We start from the raw sequence: 25,384 nt of genomic DNA on the forward strand, positions 1-25,384 counted from the left end.
CCAAGTCATTCACAAGTCATATTCACCTTCAAAATCTTTCAATAGAATGAATCATCATTCCAAGGTTTTCAAAGTCATTTCATTTCACATGATCCCATCTAGAGTAATCAATTTTATTTATTTAGCAATAGCAACTAGTCATGAGGGGTGCTAACTAGCTTTTCTTGCTCTAGGATAACTTTGATGCTCTTGTTCTACTCTATATCTAAACCAAGTGAATCATGAATCAAAAAGTAAACTTTGATAAACAAAATTTAGAAAAGCTTGTAAAGTAAAAACTTGGGATAGGAGCATTAAGCATAAAGTAAAAATAATGGTGCCTTGCTCTTGTAGAGCTTTGCACAAGGGAACCTTGCAAGAGTGTTAGCTTGCAAGAATATTAGCTTGCATTAGTCTAGCTTGCCTTGATTGGTGAGGTGATCAAAGTTTTCTGGCTCTTCCTCCTGGTAGAATACCTCCTCCTCTTGATAGTCTCCAGTACTAGCGTCTATAAACGAATACGAGGATACAATCACCAAACAATACTTAAGTACTCTTAATTAGCCTTAATGGCTCACTCAAATGATCTAGCCTCACTACTTAACATTTATTCACAAATTATGCTAGGGTTTCTTTATTTAATATTAGGAAAATAATTTCCTCTCATTGAAAATGTGGGTTAGGGTTTCTCTTGGTTTGGAGAAATAATTTCCTCTCATTGAATTCTTCTTAAGATTTAATCTTCTCAAATAACCAGGGATGATCCCATGTTGACCAAGGTCAACACTTCACACTTATTATTTGAGAGAAAGGATTTAAATGAGATTCATCATCTCATGTGATTTAAATAACCATGGCAATATTAAATCCTATTTTGATTTAAAGTCTATAAGTGAGCAAGTATGAACCTATGCAGTAGAGGTCCTCATATTACTTCATAATACTTGAGAAAATGATTTAAATGAGGTGCTATCCTCATAGATTTAAATTCCCAAAACTTGAAATAGTTTTAAATGAGCTAGTATTGACTACAAAGCCAATATTTTGATTCTAGCCCATGATCATGTACAGAACATATATCATATTTTTACATAGTAAATTAGAGTTTGTTAAATGTGAATTATTGCAATTGGATTCACTTCAAAATTCATAATGGTTGATTTTTAATATTTATTGGAAAACTGAAAAGTTTCTGTTTTGTCATTTTTGCTATTCAAATTCTACACCACATATAGGGTTGAATCCAGTGGGGTTAGTTAGAACAATTCATAATCTTTCCAGAACATTTGGATTTGATAAATTTGAGTTTGTAGAATTTGAACTATTCAATTTATAGTAAGGGACCAGTATTGAAAAATTGCTGAAACAATTTAATTCAAAAAGGGGAAATGGGCTTAGGTGGGAAAGGAAATGGGCCAGAATAGTTTAAATTGCGAAACTGACCCAGCCCGATGAACGCTTCAGCGCGCCACCGCCGGCTGACGGTGGGACCCGCCGGTCGGTCCGTATTAAACCCGAAACGGTATCCACTCACTTGAGCCGTGCGATCGGACGCCGATCCGACGGTCGACCGTCGTCGTTGCCGACGGGGAGGAGGCTGCTCGCGCCGGCGAGGTAGGGGGTCGACCGGCGCGACGGAGGCTCCCGCGGGGCTCCGCTGGGTGTGCGGCGAGGTTGTCGAGGACGAGGAGTCGAATGGTGGTCGCGGCGTCACTTGGGGTGGCCTAATTCGAAGAGGGGTTCCGCGGCGGACTCCGGCGATCGACACCTCAATTGGAGCGGTGTAGGGTTTAATCAGCGTGGAGCAGAGGTCGGGGAGGTCTAGAAGAAGGAGGGAAACCGATTTGGTGTGAAGAGTGAAGGCGGAGAGGGCTTCTATTTATAGATGCGCTGGGTGGCCGGCGGGTGCTGCGAGGTCGACGGTGGCGCCGGCGATTCAGGACGCGAAGGGGCAAGGCGATGGGGGCGTCGTGTAGGCGTCGGCTAGGAGAAGCTAGCGCGCGTGAAGGGACGGCCAGGGGAGGACAGGGGCGTGCGGTATCATTGCCGTCCTTGCGGTACCGGCGCGGCGAGAGGTGCGATCATGGCGACGGCTAGGGCTCTCCCGCGTGCCGGTAGGGTTGTCCGGGAGCTAGCTGGTAGTGTAGTGATGGCGCGTGCAAGAGGGCAAGGCGAGGGGAGGACGAGAGGCTCCAGGCGACGACGTGTACTGCGGCGTCCAGAGTGTCGTCGGGGCGCGCTCACCGCGTGCGCTGGCACGTCCTGGGCTTGTCTGGCCACGCGCGTTCTGGACCGTAGCGTGTGTCTCCTGGCTTAGGGCTCGTATCAGCAGGTTCATTGAGGAGCAGGCTAGCTAGTTGGCATGGTACAAGGGGCCAGAGAGAGATGGAGAGGATGAATGGCATGGTGGCCGGCATGGGTACGGCATGGATGAATTGGTGATCATGGCCTCACTTTAACCAGAGCAAATGAGTTGGGTTCGATGCAGAGGAAGTACCAAGGTGTGATGATCATCAAACTAAAGTGGTGGAGGCTAAAAACCAGTGTGTAAAAGGGTGTATGTCCAAATCCAATTCTTGACTGCAAGGTGTTCGATGATATGGCCGCATGAAGAAAATTTTGGAAATTTGCAAATCTTTTTGGTGTATCTCATTTATATAATTTATGTGATTGCATGGTGGTGGTGGTGTTCATTTTGGTGGTGGTTTGTGAGATTTCCAAAATGGGGTTGATCTTCACATTAATTCAAAGTCTCCACTTGGCACCTCTTTGCTGGTCAACCTGGTCAACATCAGTGATGATGGTCAACATAAAAGTTTTTCACTTTCATATGGTCTTGGATGACATGACTTTGGTTGACCAAGGTTAGTTGAGAAATCAGAAGAAAAATTGGTGCAAAGTGGGGAAGAAAATAAAATTGGGACATATGACCATTATCACATGTATGTGAGTTTTGAATTTTCCTTTGATTTGATTCTTGTTTCTTTGATGCAATTGTGTTTATTTATCATATATAAGAGTTTTACAAGCAAGGGATCAAGCAATGGTGGCCTTGGTTGAGGATTTGCAATTTTGGCTAAGTGTATGTGAGGGAATTTTGGGGATTTTCTCACTATGTGATTTCTCTCCATTTGATTTGACTTTGGTTGACTCTAATGTGATTCTTATGGGTTTAGAAACATTTTAAAATCATTGAAACCAATTCAAATGGTCTTGTTCAAAGATTTGCAAAAATGGCCATAACACATAAGAGGTGATGTGTTAAATTTTATTATTTTTGTAAATTGTTCACCTTGTTTTACTTGGGCATGGGTTAGGGTCAATTTAGTGTTATATTAGGTTGAGAGATGGTTTCACATCATTTGGTCAAGGTTTAGAGGCATAGGGCAAAAATTGATGAAATGGCTATGTGCCACATATGCCTCTATGCATATGTTGCATTTGAATTTTAATTTGTCTTGGATTGGCCCAAATGGTGTGGTTGAGTGTTGAAATGTTATATGGAAGTGATCAAACCATTCACAACAAGTTCTAGGGTCAATTTTCTTAAATTCCCATATTTGCTATTTTACTCTCACATGCCTCTATGGCATTTTTAGTTTCTTTTTATTTTCTTTGGTTTCAACTTGGAAATGATTTAAGAAGTACTATATAAGGTTTATGAAGCATTTCCAATCCTCTAACTAAAGTGGAAAAGTCTAGAGTAAAGATTTATAATTTTAGCCATAGGCACATATGCCTTTTTCTTATTTAATTTCCTTTTATTTTATTTTAACTAGTATGGTGATAGGAGGGGTGAGGTTTAGGGTTTAAGATCATTTCAGATACTAATAACAAGCAATCATAGCAATAACACAAGAATTAAGCAAGATCACTATGTATCATACTTAATTTAATAAAAGTTTTTGTTGGTTCCAAAATTTGGAACTAATGAAATTCATTTGTTTTATTTTGAAATTCTTGGGATGTTACAGCCCCCCATACAACAGCGCCGGCGATCCTGCCGGCGACTATTTGGGGAGCGCCGGTGGAGATGCTCTGATGCTCCATCTAGCGGAGAGATGACATCGATCATGATGTCACCGCTTTCTTCCTCTTTTTATCCCGTGTCTACGGCCGAAACTCAAAATTGTGTACAAAACATATTTTAAAATTTTAAAAAATTTGAGGAATTTTTTTTGCACGTAGATGGGACATGTTCTATGTGTGCAAGCAAAGTTTCACTTAAAACCGACATTTTTTATACCTTGTATAAAAGGACAAATTTTGTGTGCTAAAATAGTCTATTTCTTTACACAAGGCACATAACATATCGCTTTTTTCTAAAACAATTTTGTGAGCATATAACATATCAAGATATACACGTGGTATTTTTTATACTTTTTATATTTTTAAATATGTTTAAAATGTATTTCAAATAAAGGTGCATGTACACCAGGTGCAGAAACACCCTGTCTATAACTATTTTCCTAAACATTGTCCAGTGTCAAATAATAGTAGTTTCACAGTAATTGAAAATATGCAACTATAGATGCAATTTTATTGTGAAAGATCACATCATTACGATTCTACCATCTATCTGGAAAATCATCATTTCTAGCCATTGAAACTAGTGAAGATTCTTTTTAATGTATACAAAGTACCTTTAAAAATATTTTGCATCATAGATATCCAAACAACCTACAACATTCAACTTTAATACAAAATTAAGTATAAAAAGGAGAATTGTAAAAGCAATCCATTTTAGCATACATTAAATGTTCTTCCGCACAATCTTGCTAAATTTTCTTCTCCACAACCTCTTTTCCCGACCTCAAAGCAACTTTTTGGCAACCAAGCGACATGATAGCTTCCACACTCATGTGTGTAAGCAGGGGCGGACCTAGGTTATGCCATCAGGGGTCATAAGACACCGGGTTAAACTTGATTTCCTTGGTAAATTTTATCCATTTACACTATATGACACCCCTAAATCTAGGTAAAAGATATGCGTGATTGATACAGTGACACCGGGTTGTTCTCGGTCCGCCCCTGCGGGTAAGTACGAGTGCATTTCTAGTATAACTAAAGGTTTCTTTTGGAATACATATATTACTTTCACTCCTCACTTGGTAGAACACCATCTAAAAATATTGTAATAACATAATAATATATTTAATCAAAAAATAAATTTCATATATAATACAATACTTTATAGATTTAGCTACTAACAATAATCCAAGAGATATAATGTTAACACTCATTTTTGGCAGGTGGCAAGGAGAACCTGCGGGTGACTAATGTTAAGGCGGGCGTGTCTGGCTTTGGGCCAAGTTGGAGGAGTTGGAGTGTTGGACAATGGGCTGACTTAGGCGTGAAGAAGCAAAGGTGCTAGAAGGGAAGAATCCAATTGTCAAAAAAAAAAAGAAGAAGGGAAGAATCCAGAAACTACGCCAAGCAAAGCGAGATATGAGCCGGCTATCGTCCAAAATTCCTTTTTTTTTCTTTCGAAATTGGGTACCCCTGCCTGCATCAATTATTTCAGCTCTTTATTAAACTAAGTCACACTAAGTACACAATTATTTCAGCTCATGGATCACTTAGAGTCTCAACATTGATAAGCCACCTAAAAAAAACTAGAAGAAAAAAAGCGATGGAGCATCATGATGTGAGCCTTTTCTCAGACCGCCAACCGCACTGGTTGTAGAAATCCTGTGCGACCGTTGCCAAACGGTTGCACCCAATATCCATGTCCTGACGTTTCTCCACCAGCTGCAAGAAGGATCACATATAAATCCAATGTGTGTCCAAAATCCCATGATGCAACCGGATCAAGCAAGATCAAGTCAAAAGTCGACTTCATCACGGAAGAACAAAGACAACTTAGCATGATGTCGCACTTATGCTTGAATTCCCCTGTAGGAAGATGAAGGAGAGTTTGCCTTAGTTTTAGATTTTTTTTCCTGGTTAAGAAACTAACTTTGTGACGTGTAGAGGAGGCTCAAACTTGCACGGGAAGTCTAGCCACCTCATATATATGTGAGAGGTGATGACCGACTGAAATTAAACGAACAGTCAACAACATATCGATAATTCAATACATCCACTTTCACCCTCTCAATCTCTTGTCCCTGCTTATTCCATTTCTCGGTGACATCACAACCGAGCCCAAGAGCGGTCAAACCAACTTAGCTCAACCCATAGTCACTAGAACCTTCAATGGGATCCCTCCCGAAGAACTGGGGATTCTGGTATCAAAAGCGTTGGCTAGCTTTCTTGTGTATCACACTGATAGTCGGCCTCATACAAGGTGAGTTGCAGAGTTTCTCCTTGGCTATGGCTCTGCAGTTACACGAGGACGTGTTCTTGTGACACATTTCTAGATCAACATATACATAATCTCAAGCGACCTGACATATTACAAGATAGTACATGCAAGTCTTCAACATATTGAAAAGGAAGTGAAGTATCTCAGACAATATATATGTCAACCAGAGTAGCACAACCAAAGCATTGCATCGGTCCATACTACGAAATTATATTACTCCCTCCGTCCATAAAAGGATGTCTCAACTTAGTTAAAATTTAAATGTATCTAGATCCAATTTACTATATAGATACATCCAAATTTTGAAAAAGTTGAGACATCTTTTTTTGGACAGAGGTAGTACAAGCTTCGAAGAAGCTCCAAACTAAAACATATTACAAGGTCCTAATACCAAGTAGAACAAAAAAAATCCACAAGAACAAGGAAATTGTAACTGAGTTTACACGTATTACACCGATACTCTCAACTACTCTCTTGTTGCGACCCATACTACTAACTCCATCGATCAGCACTAGATTGCTTATTGAAGTCCATGTAGTAGTTGAATCCTTCTCCTTCTATTGATTCCTGCTCCTCGAACTCCTCCTCTTGGACATATGGGTAATTCAATACCGGTTCACAATCTAAGAAGGGATATTTTGTAGGAGGAGATGAGTACACGAAGTACTCAACAAGTCCAGGATATATAACAAAATAGTTTTCATGCACTATCAACTACCAGGACAAACGGTCCATCAACTTACTGATTTTCTAAACCATTTCGGAGGAAAGAGTTCAAGTTTTATTTCTGAAATCTATGATCATCTTGCCTCACGAACTGTTAGAATTCCATGTGGATTCCTTTCTCGCCACATCAGCAGGTCTTTCTCGGAACAAGGAGTGACGATGCCACGTGCGGTACCTTACCCGCAGACTATCCGCAACATGGTGATCATTCCATCACACTCACAACCAGACTTTGGGTCACATACAAGGTTGTCAGTATCGAGATACTATGCAATATCGTTTTTTATTGGCAGTATCGTACCACGATACTATGAAATTATATTTTTATTAAAAAATATGTATATATATTAATAATATACCTCAAATAAATTTAGATTTAATCATTAATTTGAATCTTGAGCATATTATATACTTTTCATAGAATGTAATGATGTATTTAAATAATATAAATATGGGTTAACTTATCGAGTGCATGATTCAAACAAAACTAATTATGAACCCACAAAACAAAATAATGTGTATGCTTGATAGTCAGTACAAACAAATGGCTAGTTGGATGCTTTCTTGCATATACAAACTCCCTTCTAAACCAATCTCGCAAAAACTTATTGAAATAGTATTGTTAAAATACTTAGTTAACCTTGAGACTATAAAATAACTTTTACTCTTCAGCTTCTCATACCGTTGTGTCCATATTTTGTAGCATATGGGTAGGATCGTGCGGTATCTCTTTTATATCGGGATACTAAAGATACCACAATACGTATTGGGTTACGACTAAGATACTACCAGATTAAGATACCACCACGATACGTATCGATTGGCCATAGTAGTATCATAAAATCGTAAGATGCTACGATTTGTATCGGGATACTGACAACCGTGGTCACAGAGCCTTTTCACCCAACTTCTTGACATATCTCTAGCTGGTAGCTACCTGCCCAATCAGTTTAATGTCTTTTGTAGAGGCTTTTAGTTACTTTAAACAGTTGGTCGCCTACGGTAGAGGTCACATTTCAACTGCCATTCCTGGGAGATATGTCGTATGATGGTATTACTCCAGCTCAGCCCTTTCCACTCATGATCATGTGGTCAATGCGGTCACGACGATGCATGGCTTGACAACCTCCACACAGGGTTCTACTACCAAAAATAATAGCTTGATAGATTACTCCGAGAAATAATACTACTTCATGTGATACAGATATGTCTAAAATGCATAGCTTGGTAGTTACACATAATAACGTCCATACTAATCATCTGAAATACATCATCCTAATCATACAATCATACAGAAGTCATCATATATTCTATTGCGCAAATAAGTCTTATTTCATCGTAGAAAATGCTCGCTCCACTCTGGCAGTAGCTACCGCAAAAGCAATCTTAGCTTAATAAAAGTAACACCATAGGAAAGCTAGTATATGTTTCTTTCTTTCAACAACCTTGCGGCACACATCGCCAATCCCTTTAATATCCGAGAATCTTAAATCATCCCGAAAGTTTTCAAAAAATTATAAAGTTGGCAGCTAAGTTCTTCAATCTTCCTTTCACTTTGAAAATCATCAGAATAAAAACGAGCCATAGCCAAAATTCTTTGCTTGTCAAAGTTAGAGAAAGAACCAGGTGTATCCAAACAACCCAGTCCAAGAGGCAATGCAGCGTCTATCTCAGTGAAGCGGTCATTAAGATCGACTTGCAAAAGATTAATAGTAACAGCATACATGATACTTTTAATTTGTAGTAATTCTCATTGTCATTTGACTTGCCAGAGATTGAGGGCATGAGCGGCAGAAGGGAATGAGAATAATGGAAGGGAGAGAGGAGATGAGTAAATGGCCCATGCTTCTGTGTCAATTTTGCTAGATGGCCCAACGAAATATTTACAAAGCCAATAACCAGGATACAAACGAGCCATGCATAGCCAAAACTATGTCCTTGTCAAAGTTAGAGAAAGAACCAGCTGAATCCAAGCAGCCCATTCCAAAACGCAATGTAGCTTCTATCTCACTGAAGCGGCCATTAAGATCGACTTGCAAAAGATCAGCAACAACATACATATATAACCCTTTTTTTAGTAACTCTCGTTCTCATTTGACTTGCAAGAGACTTGCAGTGACGTCAAAAGGTGAAATTTATGGGGTCAATTACCTACGTGATTTCTATTTTCATGCCCCTAATTACTTAGTTCTTTTCAGGTTTTTCCAGACTGAAAGCTTCTTCTCACTTTTCTCCCCACTCTTGTTCAAAACCCTTAGAAATCCTAAAACGACACACTGCCGTCAGGTTAATGGCTTGACCGTTAGTTGCTGACGAGTGGGGCGCCAGGAAGAGTCTCTAGCGGGGTGACCTAAATGGTCCTGGTGCGTCCGAACTGGTCCGCGCGGAAAGGTGCGTGCGCACGCTCCAGCGGCGATCCAAATAGACGTGACCCATTCATCCACCAAATTTGGGGACGCACTGCGAACAACGTGCGTATCCTCCCACCTATGTTGTGGCCCCGCATGGAAACGACCCGCCGATAGAAGGCTTACCAGCGGCAACCATAGCCATCAAAGGCTCAAAGCCTTCACAGACCACTGGCACCGCCGTCTTAGCTCCCACGCCGGCATTGATGCGGATGGCGCTGGAAGCTGCACTGATATTGTTGGCCAAGGCTACTTAACGGGCCCAACGGCCGTCTCCCCTCCCCACTTCCAGCACCATCTCCATTGCTAGAAAACCAACCGCCATTGCTAGAAATCTACCAACCCCTATGCCGCCGATGAAGATGCCGAAATGGCTCAAGAAGACCGCCAACGACCACGAGGAAGGGTCTTCGTCGGGCTGCCGCCGAGTCTCGGCCTCGCCGCAATCTTGCGCGCGTGATGCATGTAAAATACATACATGAACTTTGTACTTTATTAACACATATTCCCACGTATTTGCAACATATATCATGTTATTTCCATGTTTTATATTGATTTATGGGTATTTTCCAATGATCCCCTTTATTTATGTTATAGCTCTGCAGAAGAGGAAAACCTGTTTTGTGTATTTTCACTTTCAAAGACCTATATTGAGTGAAATTGAGCTAGGATTTCGGGGACGTTATTTTTTCATCAAGATAAGCACCTAGATCGCACGAGAGAGGCCTGGAGGCCCAAAAGAGACCAGGTGGCGCGCCCATCAGGGGGCGCCACCCAGGCTCTTTTCACCGTCGACCGTCCAAATCATTTGATTCTTTCGTGAACCGACTTCTTTTGCCCTAAAAACTCCTATACATATGAACCCCAAAGGTTTCCACTATGAAGCACCGCAGAAACACGAAAACACAAAAACAGAGGATGCAACAACGAAAATTGCATGGGGAAACTCCATTGGAGCCGCCGCCAGAGGGATCTCCACCTTCTCCAACATCTTCCTCATCAACACCATGATCAAGAGGGAGTAGTCCACCTCTGAACTATGGATTTGTGGCAGTAGCTTGATCTATTTCTCTCTTGTTCTTCATAGATCTTAGTACCATATGAGCTGCCCAACAAGATTATGGTCATATATGTAATTCCTATGTGGTGGATCTTTATTCTTACATATTGTGATATGAGATTGGAATTTGTTATGTGTAAGATGTATTGATAGATGTATTTTATGTACCCATTCTTAAATATTGGTTTTGATCCAACTTGTATGCAAGAACATGTGTGCGGAGATGTGTGTGTTAGATGGAGTAGCATGTTTTTAGTGATTGAACAGTAACAACAAACTCATGATCTATTATGGTTTTGCCTTTACTTTTTCTACTTCACTAGGTATAAAGTGCATGCATGTGCTATGATCATCACGTGATAAAAGTGATGATCTTATTTGTTCAAGGTAGCATATTTGATATTGAAACATCATGTCAAAGTACTTATGGTTATGATCTATTAATTCTTAATACAAGATTGCATGAAGTTTTCCTTTTCTTGTGAAATATAAGAGAAATATGTTGTATCATCTCAACGTTAGGATGTGATGCACATATGAATGATTATCAAACACATCTTGAGGATCTATTTCATCTGCCACTTTCCCAGCAAGCTTTTGGAGAATTTCAGGATCTTGAAGTTATATGTCAGAATGCACTCACAGTAGTACAAGATGGGAATCTAGATAATTGGTCTTACATCTGGGGGAATGCAGAATTTTCTTCTCAGAAAGCATATAAAGCTATGATTGGGTTTTCACCAGCACCTGACTTATTCTCCATTTTATGGAAATCTTCATGTCAAGCCAAGCACAAATTCTTCTTCTGGTTATTATTACATGACAGATTGAACACAAGAAACTTGCTGAGAAGAAAAAATTTCATCTTGCCATCTTATCAGTGTATTGTGGATAATTGCAATGAGGAAGAAACTCTGGTCCACCTTTTCTGGGATTGTTCGTTTGCAAAGAAATGTTGGGATTTCATTAGCACACAGAGAAATAGAAACTTATCTATTATGGAAGCTTTTGAGGATATGAGAGTTAAAATGAAGCTACCTTTTGCTTTGGAAGTGTTAATTCTAGCAGCATGGGGTATCCGGATAGTCAGGAACAATAAGATTTTCAAGGATCAGAATGCAGATTTTAATTCCTGGAAAGCAATCTTACTTCAAGAACTAAGACTGCTCGTGCATAGAATGAAAAAGAAGCATGTAAATTCCTTCAAAGAATGGATTCAATCTTTAAATTAGTGTTAGCTTTAGATTTTCTCTTCTTTTCTTTTCTAAGAGAGTTTCTCACTCTCTTTTGTAATCGTTGGATGCTGTTATTTTATAATTAATAAAAATTGCAGGGGGCTTTTTGCCCACTGTTTTACTTCAAAAAAAAAAAAAAAAAGTTCCATCGATATTATCTCATTGATGAATTGCTATTATCTACTACAACTTTAAAGACAGAGTAGACAAGTGAATCCATGAATCCCGGTACAATTTTAATCATAAGAAATACATTTAATTGCATTTATCCTACTTTCTATTTGCAGCAGTATTTTAATCCGACAATGCAAAATATTTAGTTCACTTAATTTCACACAAAACTCAAAAACAATTATCTCTTTACCTATTTTACTTAGTTTACTTAATTTGTTTAGTTTACTTTACTTGTGTTACCTCTTTTATTTACCATTGCCAATACGAAACCTTGTGCTTGACAACCACGGTGAAGTTTGAGACACAAGGCATTACTTAAGTTTGCAGGATTGCTAGAAGAAGAGGAAATGATGCGACTCTTTCCCAATTCTCCGAGAGTTCGATATAAACCCTTAAATCATCCGTGTGGAGAAAATTCTTCGCTGATACAACACTCTGCACCTGGAGTCCCAACGTCATTAGCGCGCCCGGAATTTTCCGCCGCCTCCACAGGTGGCTGATTTCGTCGGGCCTCAAGCCACGCTCGCGGCAGCGCTCCAACAACTTCCCCAGCCGCAACGCAATAGGCACTATGTGTCGTTGCATGAGTGCTAGCGCCGGTGAGCACAGGTTGACCCGTGCTGCCACCGCGACGTCTCCCTTCCCAAAGGATGGCACCTTGTTAACACGTTAGGATTGTTAGACTAGATAACTACAGGTTGTTAGTATCTAGGGTTTGTTATGAGGTTGTTGAGCTCGGTTGTTGTAAACCCTAGCCGGCCAAGGCTTCCTATATAAAGTGCACGGCATGGACCTATTGGTCATCGCCTCATCGCATCTCTCTCTCTCTCTCCCTTTGATCTCGTTAACTTTACATGGTATCAGAGCCATCTTGGCTAATGGCTTCTTCCTCCTCCACCGCACCCGCTGCTGCCATGCCGGTCACATCCTCCGTCACCGTGCGCCTGAACCACACCAACTACATGTTGTGGAGAGCCCAGATGATCACCCACCTCCGCAGCCATCCCCATCTCCTTGGCCACATCACTGGCTCCACTCAAGCCCCTCCTTCCTTCATCGAGGAGGTCACTGGCACCGGCGATGACCGGATCACCAGCCAGGTGACCAATCCTGAATACGCGACGTGGTACGTCCGCGATCAGACGGTGCTCGGCGGCTTCTTCGCCACCGTCACGGAGGAAGTGCTCGCGTCCATCATGGGCGCTCCCACTGCACACGATGCGTGGATGATCCTGGAAGGCATGTTCTCCTCCAGGTCGCGTGCGCGGGTCATCCAGATCCGCACCCAGCTCACCGCCGCCAAGAAGAAGGGCACGCCGGCGGCGGACTACTTCCGCCAGATGAAGCACCTCGCCGACACGCTTGCCGCCATCGGTCAGCCCCTGCGTGAGGAGGAAACGATCTCATACATCCTGGCTGGCCTTGGGCCGGACTACGACGCGGCCGGTGACCTCCCTGACCACGCGCAACGATGACATCACGCTCGACGAGGTCTACTCCCACCTCCTCGCCTTCGAGCAGCGTCACGAGCAGCACGACGCCGACCTCGTCATTGGCACTGGCGGGCCGTCTGCCAACTTCTCCGGGCGCCGGCGGGCGGCCGTCCAAACTATGGAGGAGGCGGCGGAAACCAGCAGGGCGGAGGCGGCCGAGGCAACCAGGGACGCGGACGCGGCCAAGGTCGCGGTGGTGGTCGTGGTGGACCACCTCAAGGCCGCGGCAATGGTGGACAAGGCCAGCAAGGCGGGCAAGGCCACAACGGCGGCGGCGGTGCACCGCGCCCGGTGTGTCAAATCTGCAACAAGGTGGGTCACAGCGCAATCAGGTGTTACCAGCGCTACAACCACGCCTACAACGACGACGAGCCGTCCGCAAATCACGCTGCCACCGGGTACAACGTCGATCCCACCTTGTATATGGATACCGGGGCAACCGATCACATCACCAGTGATCTAGACCGCCTCGCCATCCGCGACGCCTACAACGGCAACGAGCGCTTTCACGTCGGCAACGGAGCAGGTTTGCACATTGCTCATATTGGTCATGGTACTTTAAATACTACTGCCAAATCACTTGCCCTTCGTAATGTTCTTCATGTACCTAGCATCACAAAAAATCTTCTTTCCGCTCACAAGCTTGCTCTCGATAATTCTGTGTTCATTGAGATTCATCCGTATCATTTTGTTGTTAAGGAGCTGGAATCGAAGAGAAGGGTGCTGGCAGGCAGGTGTGAGGCAGGACTCTACCCCATTCGTCCCTCAGAAATAAAAGCCCAGAAGTGTGCCATGTTGTCCGCAGCTAGGACTAGCAAGGAGCAATGGCATCGGCGATTAGGTCATCCTTCCCCTCAAGTGGTTCACTCGATCTTGAGGCTAAATAAAATTCCCTTTTGTAATTCTTCGCATGCACATGTTTGCAATGCTTGTCAAATGGCCAAGAGCCATCAACTTCCTTTTCCACATTCGAACCATGTTTCCACAGACTCCTTTAGAGCTTATCTATACGAATGTTTGGGGTCCTGCAATTCCTTCTGTTGGTGGTTTTAAATACTACGTGAGTTTCATTGATGATTTCACTAAATTCACCTGGATCTATTTTCTTCATGCTAAGTCTGATGTTGAATCCATCTTTCTACGTTTTCAAAAGCATGTTGAACTTCTTCTTAATGCCAAAATTAAAAGTGTCCAATCTGATTGGGGTGGGGAGTACAGACGTCTCCACAAATATTTCCTTGATCATGGCATTATGCACTATATTTCTTGTCCACATACTCACCAACAAAATGGATCCGTTGAGCGAAAACATCGACACATTGTCGAAACAGGTCTTGCACTATTAGCCCACGCTTCTATGCCCGTAAAATTCTGGGATGAAGCTTTCTACACTGCCGTTTATCTCATAAATCGAATGCCTACTCGTGTCATTGACAATGCTACACCTCTTGAACGCCTCTTAGGTGACAAAGCTAAGCCAAACTATGATCTCCTCAAATCCTTTGGTTGTGCCTATTGGCCCCTTCTTCGTCCCTACAATAATCGTAAACTCAACTTTCGCTCCAAGGAATGTGTCTTCATTGGCTATAGCAGTAACCACAAGGGATACAAGTGCTTAGATGTTGCCACCGGCCGTGTCTACATCTCTCGCAATGTCATCTTTGACGAAAACGTCTACCCCTTCTCACGACACTTCACCGTTTCATCTCCAGATTATGGCAGTCGTGTTTCTAGTACTAATGATCTTATGACTAATGTGCACAATCAGCCTGTCTCTGTTTTTGCCCTCGCGGGAACCCGGCGAGCGAGATGCTCACCATGGCGATACTCACCATGGCGACGACGTCGATCAACAGCCTTCTGGCACGACCGCGTCGTCCAATTCGGACTCGGACGCGGACTCTGGCTCCGCGTCGATCACCGCCTCGGCCCATGCTGGGCCGTCACCACCGCCCTCGCCTACGGCCTCGAGTGGGCCGGACCCTGCGGCCTAGCAGACTACGTCTGCTCCTACGCATACGATGCGCACCCGTCCGCGCTCCGGCATCACCATGCCGAAGCGCCGGACCGACGGGACCGTGACCTACTCGGCTGTTCGTACCGATGTCGGCCGAGCCTGCTACGGTTGCCGACGCGCCGCACGACCCACGCTGGCGTGCTGCCATGGATGCGGAGCTGGCTGCTCTTCACCGAAACGAGACTTGGCGTCTCGTCCCGGCACCTCCTGGCGTCAATCTCATTGACAGCCGCTGGGTGTTCAAAGTGAAGCACAATCATGATGGCAGCATCGAGCGCTTCAAGGCTCGTCTCGTCGCCAAGGGTTTCAAGCAGCGCCACGGCATCGACTACGACGACACGTTCAGTCCCGTGGTCAAGCCCACGACCATTCGTGTCCTCCTCTCTCTGGCCGTGGCTCAGGGGTGGCACATGAGGCAACTCGACGTCGACAATGCATTTTTACATGGCTATCTTGAAGAAGAGGTTTATATGGTCCAGCCACCAGGATTTACTGATCATCGCCATCCTCATCATGTGTGCAAGCTCGAGAAGTCCTTATATGGTCTAAAGCAGGCGCCCAGAGCATGGTTTGCACGGTTGAGTGGCAAGCTGCAGGAACTTGGTTTTGTCCCTTCAAAAGCTGATGTCTCTCTGTTCATCTATCGCACACCGGCTGTCGTTATGTTCATGCTAGTATATGTAGATGATATAATTGTTGTCAGTTCAACACGAGTCGCTGCCGATCGGTTGCTTGCTTGGTTGCGAGAGGAGTTTCTCGTGAAAGATCTTGGTCACCTCAACTTCTTCCTCGGCATCGAAGTCAAGTCCACTTCGATGGCATTGTTCGGCTCGGAAGAAGTATATTTCAGATTTGCCGACAAGGACGAATATGCTGCAAGCAAAAGGAGTTTCAACTCCTATGGTCACCACCGAGAAACTCTCTCGTTTTGATGGTGAACTTCTGTCCCCGATCGATGCTACAAGGTACGAAGTGTCGTGGGCGCCTTGCGGTATCTCACCTTAACCCGACCAGATATTTCCTTCGGTGTAAACAAAGTCCGCCAATTCTTGGCGACACCTACGGAGGTACACTCGGACAGCTGTGAAACGAATTCTTCGTTATCTCAAGCGGACACATTCTTTTAGACCGCTTACGCGCGAAGTCTTCGTCCTTGCTACTTAGCGGATTTGCCGATGCAGATTGGGCGGGGTGTCCGGACGACCGTCGATCAACAGGTGGGCATGCGGTGTTCCTTGGATCCAATCTTGTGGCATGGAGTTCCGGGAAGCAGCCCACGGTATCGCGATCAAGCACGAAGCCGAATACAAGTCGGTGGCAAATGCGACCGCTGAAATCATGTGGGTACGGGCATTGTTGAAAGAACTTAGGATTTTCTTGATGCGAGCTCCCGGTCTACGGTGTGACAACCTGAGTGCGACATATTTGGTTGTCAATCCAATCTTTCATGCCCGTACTAAGCATATCGAAGTCGACTACCACTTTGTTCGAGAAAGGGTGGCGCGCAAGGCTCTTGATGTGCGGTTTGTTTCAACACATGATCAGCTAGCGGATATACTAACTAAACCTCTTGCTTTGTACAATCCTTTGTAAAATTCAGAAACAATCTCAATGCGGTAGTACCACGATGAGATTGCGGGAGGTCGTTAACACGTTAGGATTGTTAGACTAGATAACTACAGGTTGTTAGTATCTAGGGTTTGTTATGAGGTTGTTGAGCTCGGTTGTTGTAAACCCTAGCCGGCCAAGGCTTCCTATATAAAGTGCACGGCATGGACCTATTGGTCATCGCCTCATCGCATCTCTCTCTCTCTCTCTCCCTTTGATCTCGTTAACTTTACACACCTCAACAAGGGCAGGGTGCCCGTGCCGTCGATGCCGATGGACGAGCCAGTGCTTCAGGAGGAGATGTGTCACAACATCCATCGATACGACCGCTCCTATCTGCACACCGATTTCGGGCGTGGGAGCATGAGGCACGACGTGCGATCCGCGATGTGTGGGACTTTCAGCCCGACGAGGACGGCGAGGAAGAGGAACATGAAGACGACGATGAGAACATGGAGGACAATAGGGTCTCCCATTTTGGTGAAGCTGGAGGCGCTCGTCCCTGACGACTACGGCGAGGACACCACCATCGCCCGAGCCATGGAGCAGTCCAAGGCCGAAGAGGAGGTCAAGTAGTCCTGGTCAGGCCTACAACAGGTCGTCGAGCTCACGGCCATGGCAGCAGACCACGTAGCCTTGCTACCACCGCCACCACCGCTGCCGCTGCACGCGCATCCCCAAGCAGAGTGGGATGGCAAGATGGTGTTGCCTTCTCCTCCGCAACAGTACGTGCCACCGCCGACTCCGCTGCAGTACATGCCACATCCACCGCAACACATGTCGCCGACAATCTTTGCCTCGGAGCAGCAGAGGGCCATGGATGCCTCCGTCCTTCATCGACATCACCGCCGATTACGAGGAATATGGCAGCGCTGGAACGAACTAGGGCTTATATATATATATATATATATATATATGGCTCGTTTTGGAATGAGCACCGGACTAGTGTATCTCTCCGATGACTCTGAGTCTGACAGGTGGCAATAGGATCTCAGGCGGGCCTACGAGTCAGCCAGTTCCCTTCGCACGTGGCAATGAACAACATACCTCCTTCCGGTGTTCTTCTTTCAGAATCGAGATCACGACGGCGAGAGAACGGAGAGGCGAAGCGAATCCCGAACCCCGGATTTGCCACCCGCTCTCCTCTGAAGGTAACATCTCTGCCCTGACATCTCCAAGCCGTTCACTTCAGATTGGTTCTTCTCCTCTTCTCTTTTTTTTTTTCCGGGGGTGACTTTCCTAGTTTTTCTGATCCTTTTCTGGCTTGGCTTCGATTCTGTCAGATGGCGGTGAAGGTGGCCTTCGCGGCGGTGGCCGTGATGCTTCTGGCCACATGGCATCTAGCGGCGGCGGATCCGCTGACTGCCCCAGCGTTCCTCTGGGCGCCGGAGAACTACGGGTACGATTGCTTGGCTTCCCCTCGTCTCTTGGTTATCCCAGCATCTAGATGGATTTCTAGTGATCGATGTGACGTCTTTAGAGTTTCACTTAGGTTAGAGATGATTAGGAACTTGTGTTTTAGCATTGTTGTGAGGATTTTGTGTCATCTCCTGATTTAATTAGCTCAATTAGGACTTAAATGCCTGAATTTGAGTTCAAATTTATCGACAAGCATGAGGGGTGTCCTTCAAGATAGGTTCACATCCATAGAGATCCTAGCAAACTATATGCTCGTTCATGATTTTTCACTGAACAAATCGATTTCTGCAACCTGGCACAAAGACGGGAAAATAAAGCATAGGCATCAGTTAGGCACTTAGGGTCAAAAGTGGCATTATTAGCACTGCAAAAGCATTAGCTTCCTTACTAGTACCTTTTTAACTGAGCCATCTGTGGCCTCTAGTGACACAAAACATCCGAGACAGAAGTTCCTTTAAATAGAACATTTTCCATGTTTCCACTGCCGATGATGGATGCTATTGCAGTTTTCCTATTCTATCTCACTGATATGGATTCAGTTACTTTACTACATAAAAAATGCATCCATTAAATTTTGGTTATACAGGTTGACCTTTGGGATCAAAGCCTGTTATATGACGTGTATGAATTATGACTTTTGAACTGTTACAATCTACCAACACGATATTTTGTTTCGTGTGATTCTTTTGCTGCCAACCACGGCTAGTTGATTTTCTCATATTATGTTTTTTTGTGGAGTGCATTTCTTTTAATAAGGTTAGATTGTTACAGGCTCCCTGTCTGGGTTTACATTACATCTCATGCTACTATTTTCTGCAAATTCAGTTTGGACGAGGCTAAAGAAGCAGTGCACTATCAGACAATCTCACCAGCAAGTTTAGCAAAATCTGTACTTGATGAAGGTGGCTGGTCAAAGTTGGTTGTGAGTTTTCCTCACATATCCATATTTGCAGAACTTGAGCTCTGTCCAACTATACTCAAGTATCAATCCTTATTTCACACAGTCAAATAATTCCCAACATTGTGTTTTTTTGTCGGTAGTGTTCAAGGGAGGGCTCTCATAAGAATGTTGACATTGCTGTTGTTTTCCTCGGCTCAAAGGTATTATCTACTGGAAACTCTGTCACTTGACTGTTTGTGTTCTCATTGAAGTAATGTTGTATGAACTGAGAAATCGAAATACATTTTTCTTGATATATCAGATCAACAGATTACTCAATTCTAAGAGATCATAGAGTTTCCCTGTTCTTCATATTTTAATCTTGTGGCATTATTGTTACTGAACAATTCTCCAAAAAAAGATTTTTTTTCCAGAGCATAGTATTTTGTGAGTAAGATGCTCATTGCTTATATTGGCACTGATATTATGTTCCTATAGCTACAATCGTCGGACATGTCTAAAGATAAACAAGTTGATCCATCTTTGGCTGATACGTTAAAGGTAAGCATAGACATTCTCGTATATTTTTCCCTTTTAGTTATCACCGAGGCATCAAAGAAAATCAAACACTGATATTCCCTATGCTTCTTTTACCAGGTCTCCTTCGCAGGATCAGAGTTTTCCATGGCCTTCCCTTATGTTGCCATGGCAGATGATGACAAATTGGAGAGTTCACTGCTATCTGGGTTTGCTGAGAATTGTGACAGTGACTTTCAAGGAAACCACATCACATACACAGACACGTGTACCGTAAGCAGTCAAGATCTGAAGAAACATCAGAACATGGATTCTATTCATGTATGTTCTTGTATTTTTCTCTAAAATAACTTCTTTCTTTCTCCCTATGTTGATTTCATATTGACAACATATACACTGCAGGACTTGGTAATGTCACGGATGGGAAGGAACCCAAGTGGAAAAACTGATCTGATTGTCTTCTGTCATGGTGGTTTCAAGGATTTAAATAATGCAAAATCAGAAGGTTAGATTACTTGGACTAATGTTTGTACATGCACCTTCTGGATAACTTTATTCTGATATTCTGCTATTCTACTTCAGGGGAGTTGCTTTCCGAGCTGGTTTCTTTGCTGAAAAAGTCTGGGGCTAAATACACAGTTCTTTATGCTTCCCAACCCTATGGTTTGGTGGGGAATGCTTCCAACTTGCCAATAACCCGGTATCTTGCAGAGAAGACCAACACTACTACGAAACCTGGCCTAGACGGATGTGATGGAGAGTGCGTAGTAAAATCAAGTCTTCTGGAGGGAGTTTTTGTTGTAAGTTGTCACCTGGACTCTGTTTTGTTACTGCTAGTGCTCACCCATTCTGCTCCGGCTGTTTATTTTTCCAGGAGAATTTGTATCAGTCTACTTACTAGCAGTTTAATGTTGTCATTGCTTCCACTGCAACTGCCAACTATGTTCTTGTGCCCTTTACCTACCTTGTCGAAGATTACTGCTCCTGGTATTCCTTGTATCATTTTCTCACACTTGTATACAATCTGCAGGGACTAGTGATGCTGATCATTTTGATATCAGGACTCTGCTGTATGATGGGAATCGATACCCCCTCGAGGTTCTGAGGCTCCGCAGGATTAGGAGTCTTGATGATAGGGTGAAGCCCGTCAGATGCTAAAGCTCAAGGCAGGCGTGAGAACTGCGAATGGCCGGTGTTATTTAGTCTGAAATGTAGTCGCCTCGTGTATTGTATTATTTTTACCGAGACATGTCATCAAAATTTTGTGTAATATTATTACCTCTGGTACCTTGGACCGACCACAAAGATGTAGCTGAGTTCAAAACATATTCTTTCGCCAGGCTTGTGTTGTACCAAAGGTAGTAGCATTATTGCTTCAGGCGTGTTTTTTTTTCTGTGAATAACATGTCATTGGTCCATGAATAAAAACTCTGCAGGCTTATTTGGGTTTTCCCTACACATTAGTCCGGCTGAGAAACTTGTTTCAGTTGAGGAAAAAACAAGAAAACACAGTACACATGCATGATTGACGAAAGCGAGACGACACACATTGATGCCTAGCTAGAGCGTGATTCACGGATGCATATGAGGACATGGCCAGCCGTGTGCCCGTGCAGAGAGAATGTGGACGAATGTTGGCGTGAGACACGACCCGGAGATGAAATAAGAGCGAGGGACCACCTCGCTGAAGTTCGTAGTACTGAAGACACACACCGGTGAAATTGACATTGATAGAGGTGATGGCTCGTGAAACACGTCTCGGATAGCTCTAATTCGAGAGGACTCGTATACATCCAACAGCCTATGCGTTTGGACATGTATAAATAGGCTCTTCCCTCCATCTCTCTATGCCATCAAAACAAATCAAGACACACGCATCCACAAGAAAATACACACAATGTCGCCTCATCCTCTAGTCACCTCCCCCTCGCCTGCACCCGAGCCACGCCCATCCTCCTATTTCCAATCTACTCCGGTCAGCCAAGCCATGATCAAGCAAAAGGAGCTTCTTCTCCACCTGTATGCTTACCAGCACCTCCAGGGAAGACCAAATGGTAACCAGAGAGTCATAGTGGATCCAGAGCTTCCCGGGCATTTCGGCACCCTCGCTGCCAATGACTGGACCATATACGATGGCCCGGCTGATGGCCCCGATGCAAATCTTGTTGCGCGTGCTCAAGGTTTGCACATTGGGGCTCAGATGGCTAAAGAAAGCTATTTCATCTGTTTTAACATGGTGTTCGTCGATCCGAGGTTCAACCTTTCTAACTTAAACTTAGCTGTGTATGCATTAACTAATACTAAACTTAAGAAATACTATGCCTCATCTCTGTATACTCGGAACAGGTTTATGGGCTCCAGTTTCAAGGTGATGGGGGATTTTCAAGCAAATGAAGGCGAGTGGGCAATCGTCGGCGGGACCGGAGAGTTTGCGTATGCACAAGGTGTCATCACTTACAAGAAGACCCAATTGGCAACAGGAGGAAATATGAGAGAACTTCATGTTCGTGCTTTGTGCCTTTCCTTGTCAAAATCAGCGGTGAGTTCCTCCCTCGATATACATATCTGGCATGCATCGTCGCCAACTTTTGATCCAAGTTTCTCGATATACTACATGACCGTGATTTTTTTATTTTTTACAACAGGAAACGCCTTGCTCTGACTCGAGCATACCGGATGTACCGGAGATACCGGATGTACCTGAGACACCGAAGACACCGGATGTACCTGAGACACCGAAGACACCGGATGTACCGGACATACCCAAACCTGTGCACATCCCTGTGGTAAAGATTGGGCCATGGGGTAAAACTAGTACTGGGGAATTCCTCGACGTCCCAGCGATACCGCGACGTCTAGAAAGTGTGACGATTCGTCATAGTCCTCACATCGTGTCGCTTGCATTTTCTTTCACCGACCAAGCCGGTGAAAAGCATACCGTTGGTCCGTGGGGTGGCCAGGGCCTACCCCCCAATCTGTATAGTAAGGAGACGGTGAGTTTACTTCTTTTTTTGCACACATATAATTACGCGTCGGATTGTTTGCTGATTTCCTGCATGCAATGCAATGCAGATCGAGCTTGGTCCTTCGGAGTTCGTAACAGAAATCCATGGGACGCTTTCTGAACCACTGGCCGCTCAATATCATACTGTAATAGCATCACTAGAAATTACCACCAATGTCAGAACGTACGGGCCTTTCGGATCACGATTTCTGCAGCCTTTCAGTGTTCCGGTGCATGGCAACAATAGCATCATAGGTTTCTTTGCGCGCGCTGGGAAATACGTGGAGGCACTTGGGGTTTATGTGGGTCCATCTGTTTCAAACTAGTCTCCCAATGTTTCTTACTGCAGAGATGCCTTCACTTTCCATCTCACAACAATAAGGGACACATATTTTCTGTTTCTGGTGCAATGTCTTTTCTTTAATCATGCTCTTGTGATCATCCCCTAGTTTATTGGTATGCAAAATAAGGTTATGCCCTATGTCAAAGTTTGTGAATCCATAATTTTCTGTTATTGTACGGTGATCTGTATATATATGGAGGTACATGGAGGAGGAAGAGACTTGGAGTCTAAGATTTTTTTCCCGATAATGGACGCTTTATTACATAGAGTTTAAGCATTACACTCGACCTCTGCATAATTGGGATGCACACACCCATACCAGTCCGCAAGTTGTTAAAGTAACATGATGACACGATGGTATAGAGTTTGTTAGCACCGGTAGCTTCCTTGTTTAACAAGTTGTAAATGATCTAATCCATGTATAAGGATTGGCTCGTATCTCTCTTCTCTATCCATCTGTTGTAACAGACTATGTAATCTCTCCAAGGCATTGTACGCCTATATAAACACGAAGGCTCCCCGAGGAAAAGGGCAAGAGCTTCAGCCAAATACACCGTGATAATTCACATGGTATCAGAGCAAACTTCCACAATCACATCCATGAGCCCCTCATCATCCAACACCACCGTAGCCATGCCCAACCCCTTAGCCGGCCAGAATGTCTCGGAAAAGCTCACCCGAGACAACTATCTGATCTGGTTGTCCCAAGTTCTCCTGGCAATTCGCGGCGCCCAGCTGATGGACGTCGTCGAAGGGACTGCTGCTGCGCCCGCGAAGAAGATCTCCGTCGTCAGAGGGGACAAGGGCGAAACGGTGGAGGAGGCCAACCCAACCTACAGTGCATGGGTTACTACCGATCAACAGGTTCTATCTTATCTGATTAATCAACTCTCCAAAGAGATCTTGGTGCAGGTCGTCGGTATTGAAACGGCGGCCGGGGTCTGGAGCGCGATCAAAACCATGTTCGCGTCGCAGTCCAGGTCTCGCATCTCCAACGTGCGAGTCCAACTCGCCAACACCAAGAAGGAAACCAAGTCTGCAGCGCTGTTCTTCGCCCAGATGAAGGGCATCGCCGACGAACTCGCTTCAGCGGGCCGTCCCATCGAGGATGCAGAGCTCGTCGAGTACATCCTCGCCGGGCTGGACGACACCTACAACCTGCTGTTCGCAGCGATCGGCGCCAACAATGGCGTCCCCGTCACCGTCAACGATCTCTACACTCAGGTGGCAAGCTACGACAGCCGCATGACCATGCTCGGTGGGGGATACAACTCCTCCGCCAACTACTCTGCAAACCACGCCATGCGTGGATGTGGTGGACGCGGCGCACCGCGTGGACATGGAGCACCGCGCGGACGTGGAGGACGCGGTTTTGGCCGCGGCAATGGTCGCCAGAACCAGCAGCAAGGAGGCGGCAACAACAACACACGCCGTGGCGGCGGCAACAGCAGTGGTGGCGGCCAAGACCGCCCCATCTGCCAAATCTGCGGCAAGCTAGGGCATGAAGCCTGGAAGTGTTGGCACCGCTATGAGGAGGAGGAACAAGAAGAGAAGGGTGCCAACGCCGTCAACTACTACGGTGTGGATACCAACTGGTACTCGGACACCGGTGCCACCGACCACATCACGGGTGAGCTTGACAAGCTCACCATGAAGGAGAAGTACCATGGCCGCGACCAGGTTCACGCGGCAAATGGATCAGGTATGAACATTAGTCACGTTGGTCACGCATTTGTTCATACCCCTTCATCAAAAAATTTGCATCTCAAAAATGTCCTACATGTTCCTCATGCCACAAAAAATCTTGTTTCCATTCATCGTCTCACTCAAGACAACAATGTCTTTCTCGAATTTCACCCTTGGTATTTTTATGTTAAGGACAAGGCAACGAGGAGAATTCTGCTTAAGGGGAGATGCGTTGGTGGCCTCTACCCCCTTATTTCTTCATCAAGTACCAATAAACAAGTGTTCAGCGTCTCAAGGCCATCATCCACAAAATGGCATAGTCGCCTAGGACATCCTTCTTTTCAAATTGTTAAGCAAATTCTTAGTAAAAATAAACTCCCTTGTTCAAGCGAGTCTAGGGGAGAAACGATTTGTGACTCTTGCCAGCGTGCTAACAAAATCAGTGATGAGCCACTTTGCAATACGCATATTTTTTATTTTATTTCAGGCCACTTCTCATTTACCTTCC

The 25,384-nt window shown here is 44.5% G+C and overlaps 2 protein-coding genes across 2 annotated transcripts; both read left to right on the forward strand.

Annotated features, from left to right (window-relative positions):
- Positions 1-18,061: 18,061 nt before the first annotated feature.
- On the forward strand, positions 18,062-21,029 carry LOC124699271. Its single transcript, XM_047231598.1, has 9 exons — positions 18,062-18,158; positions 18,291-18,406; positions 19,246-19,348; positions 19,468-19,527; positions 19,805-19,867; positions 19,964-20,164; positions 20,246-20,348; positions 20,426-20,643; positions 20,874-21,029. The coding sequence occupies exons 2-9, from the start codon at positions 18,291-18,293 to the stop codon at positions 20,946-20,948; spliced, it is 939 nt and encodes a 312-aa protein (XP_047087554.1). The 5' UTR covers positions 18,062-18,158; the 3' UTR covers positions 20,949-21,029.
- A 687-nt stretch (positions 21,030-21,716) lies between these two features.
- Positions 21,717-23,421, forward strand: LOC124699273. The gene is made up of 4 exons (XM_047231599.1): positions 21,717-22,096; positions 22,190-22,382; positions 22,489-22,836; positions 22,916-23,421. The coding sequence occupies exons 1-4, from the start codon at positions 21,741-21,743 to the stop codon at positions 23,171-23,173; spliced, it is 1,155 nt and encodes a 384-aa protein (XP_047087555.1). The 5' UTR covers positions 21,717-21,740; the 3' UTR covers positions 23,174-23,421.
- The last annotated feature ends 1,963 nt before the right edge of the window (positions 23,422-25,384 follow it).

The sequence above is a fragment of the Lolium rigidum genome, chromosome 3, assembly GCF_022539505.1.
Source record: "Lolium rigidum isolate FL_2022 chromosome 3, APGP_CSIRO_Lrig_0.1, whole genome shotgun sequence".
Classification (NCBI taxonomy): Eukaryota; Viridiplantae; Streptophyta; class Magnoliopsida; order Poales; family Poaceae; genus Lolium; species Lolium rigidum.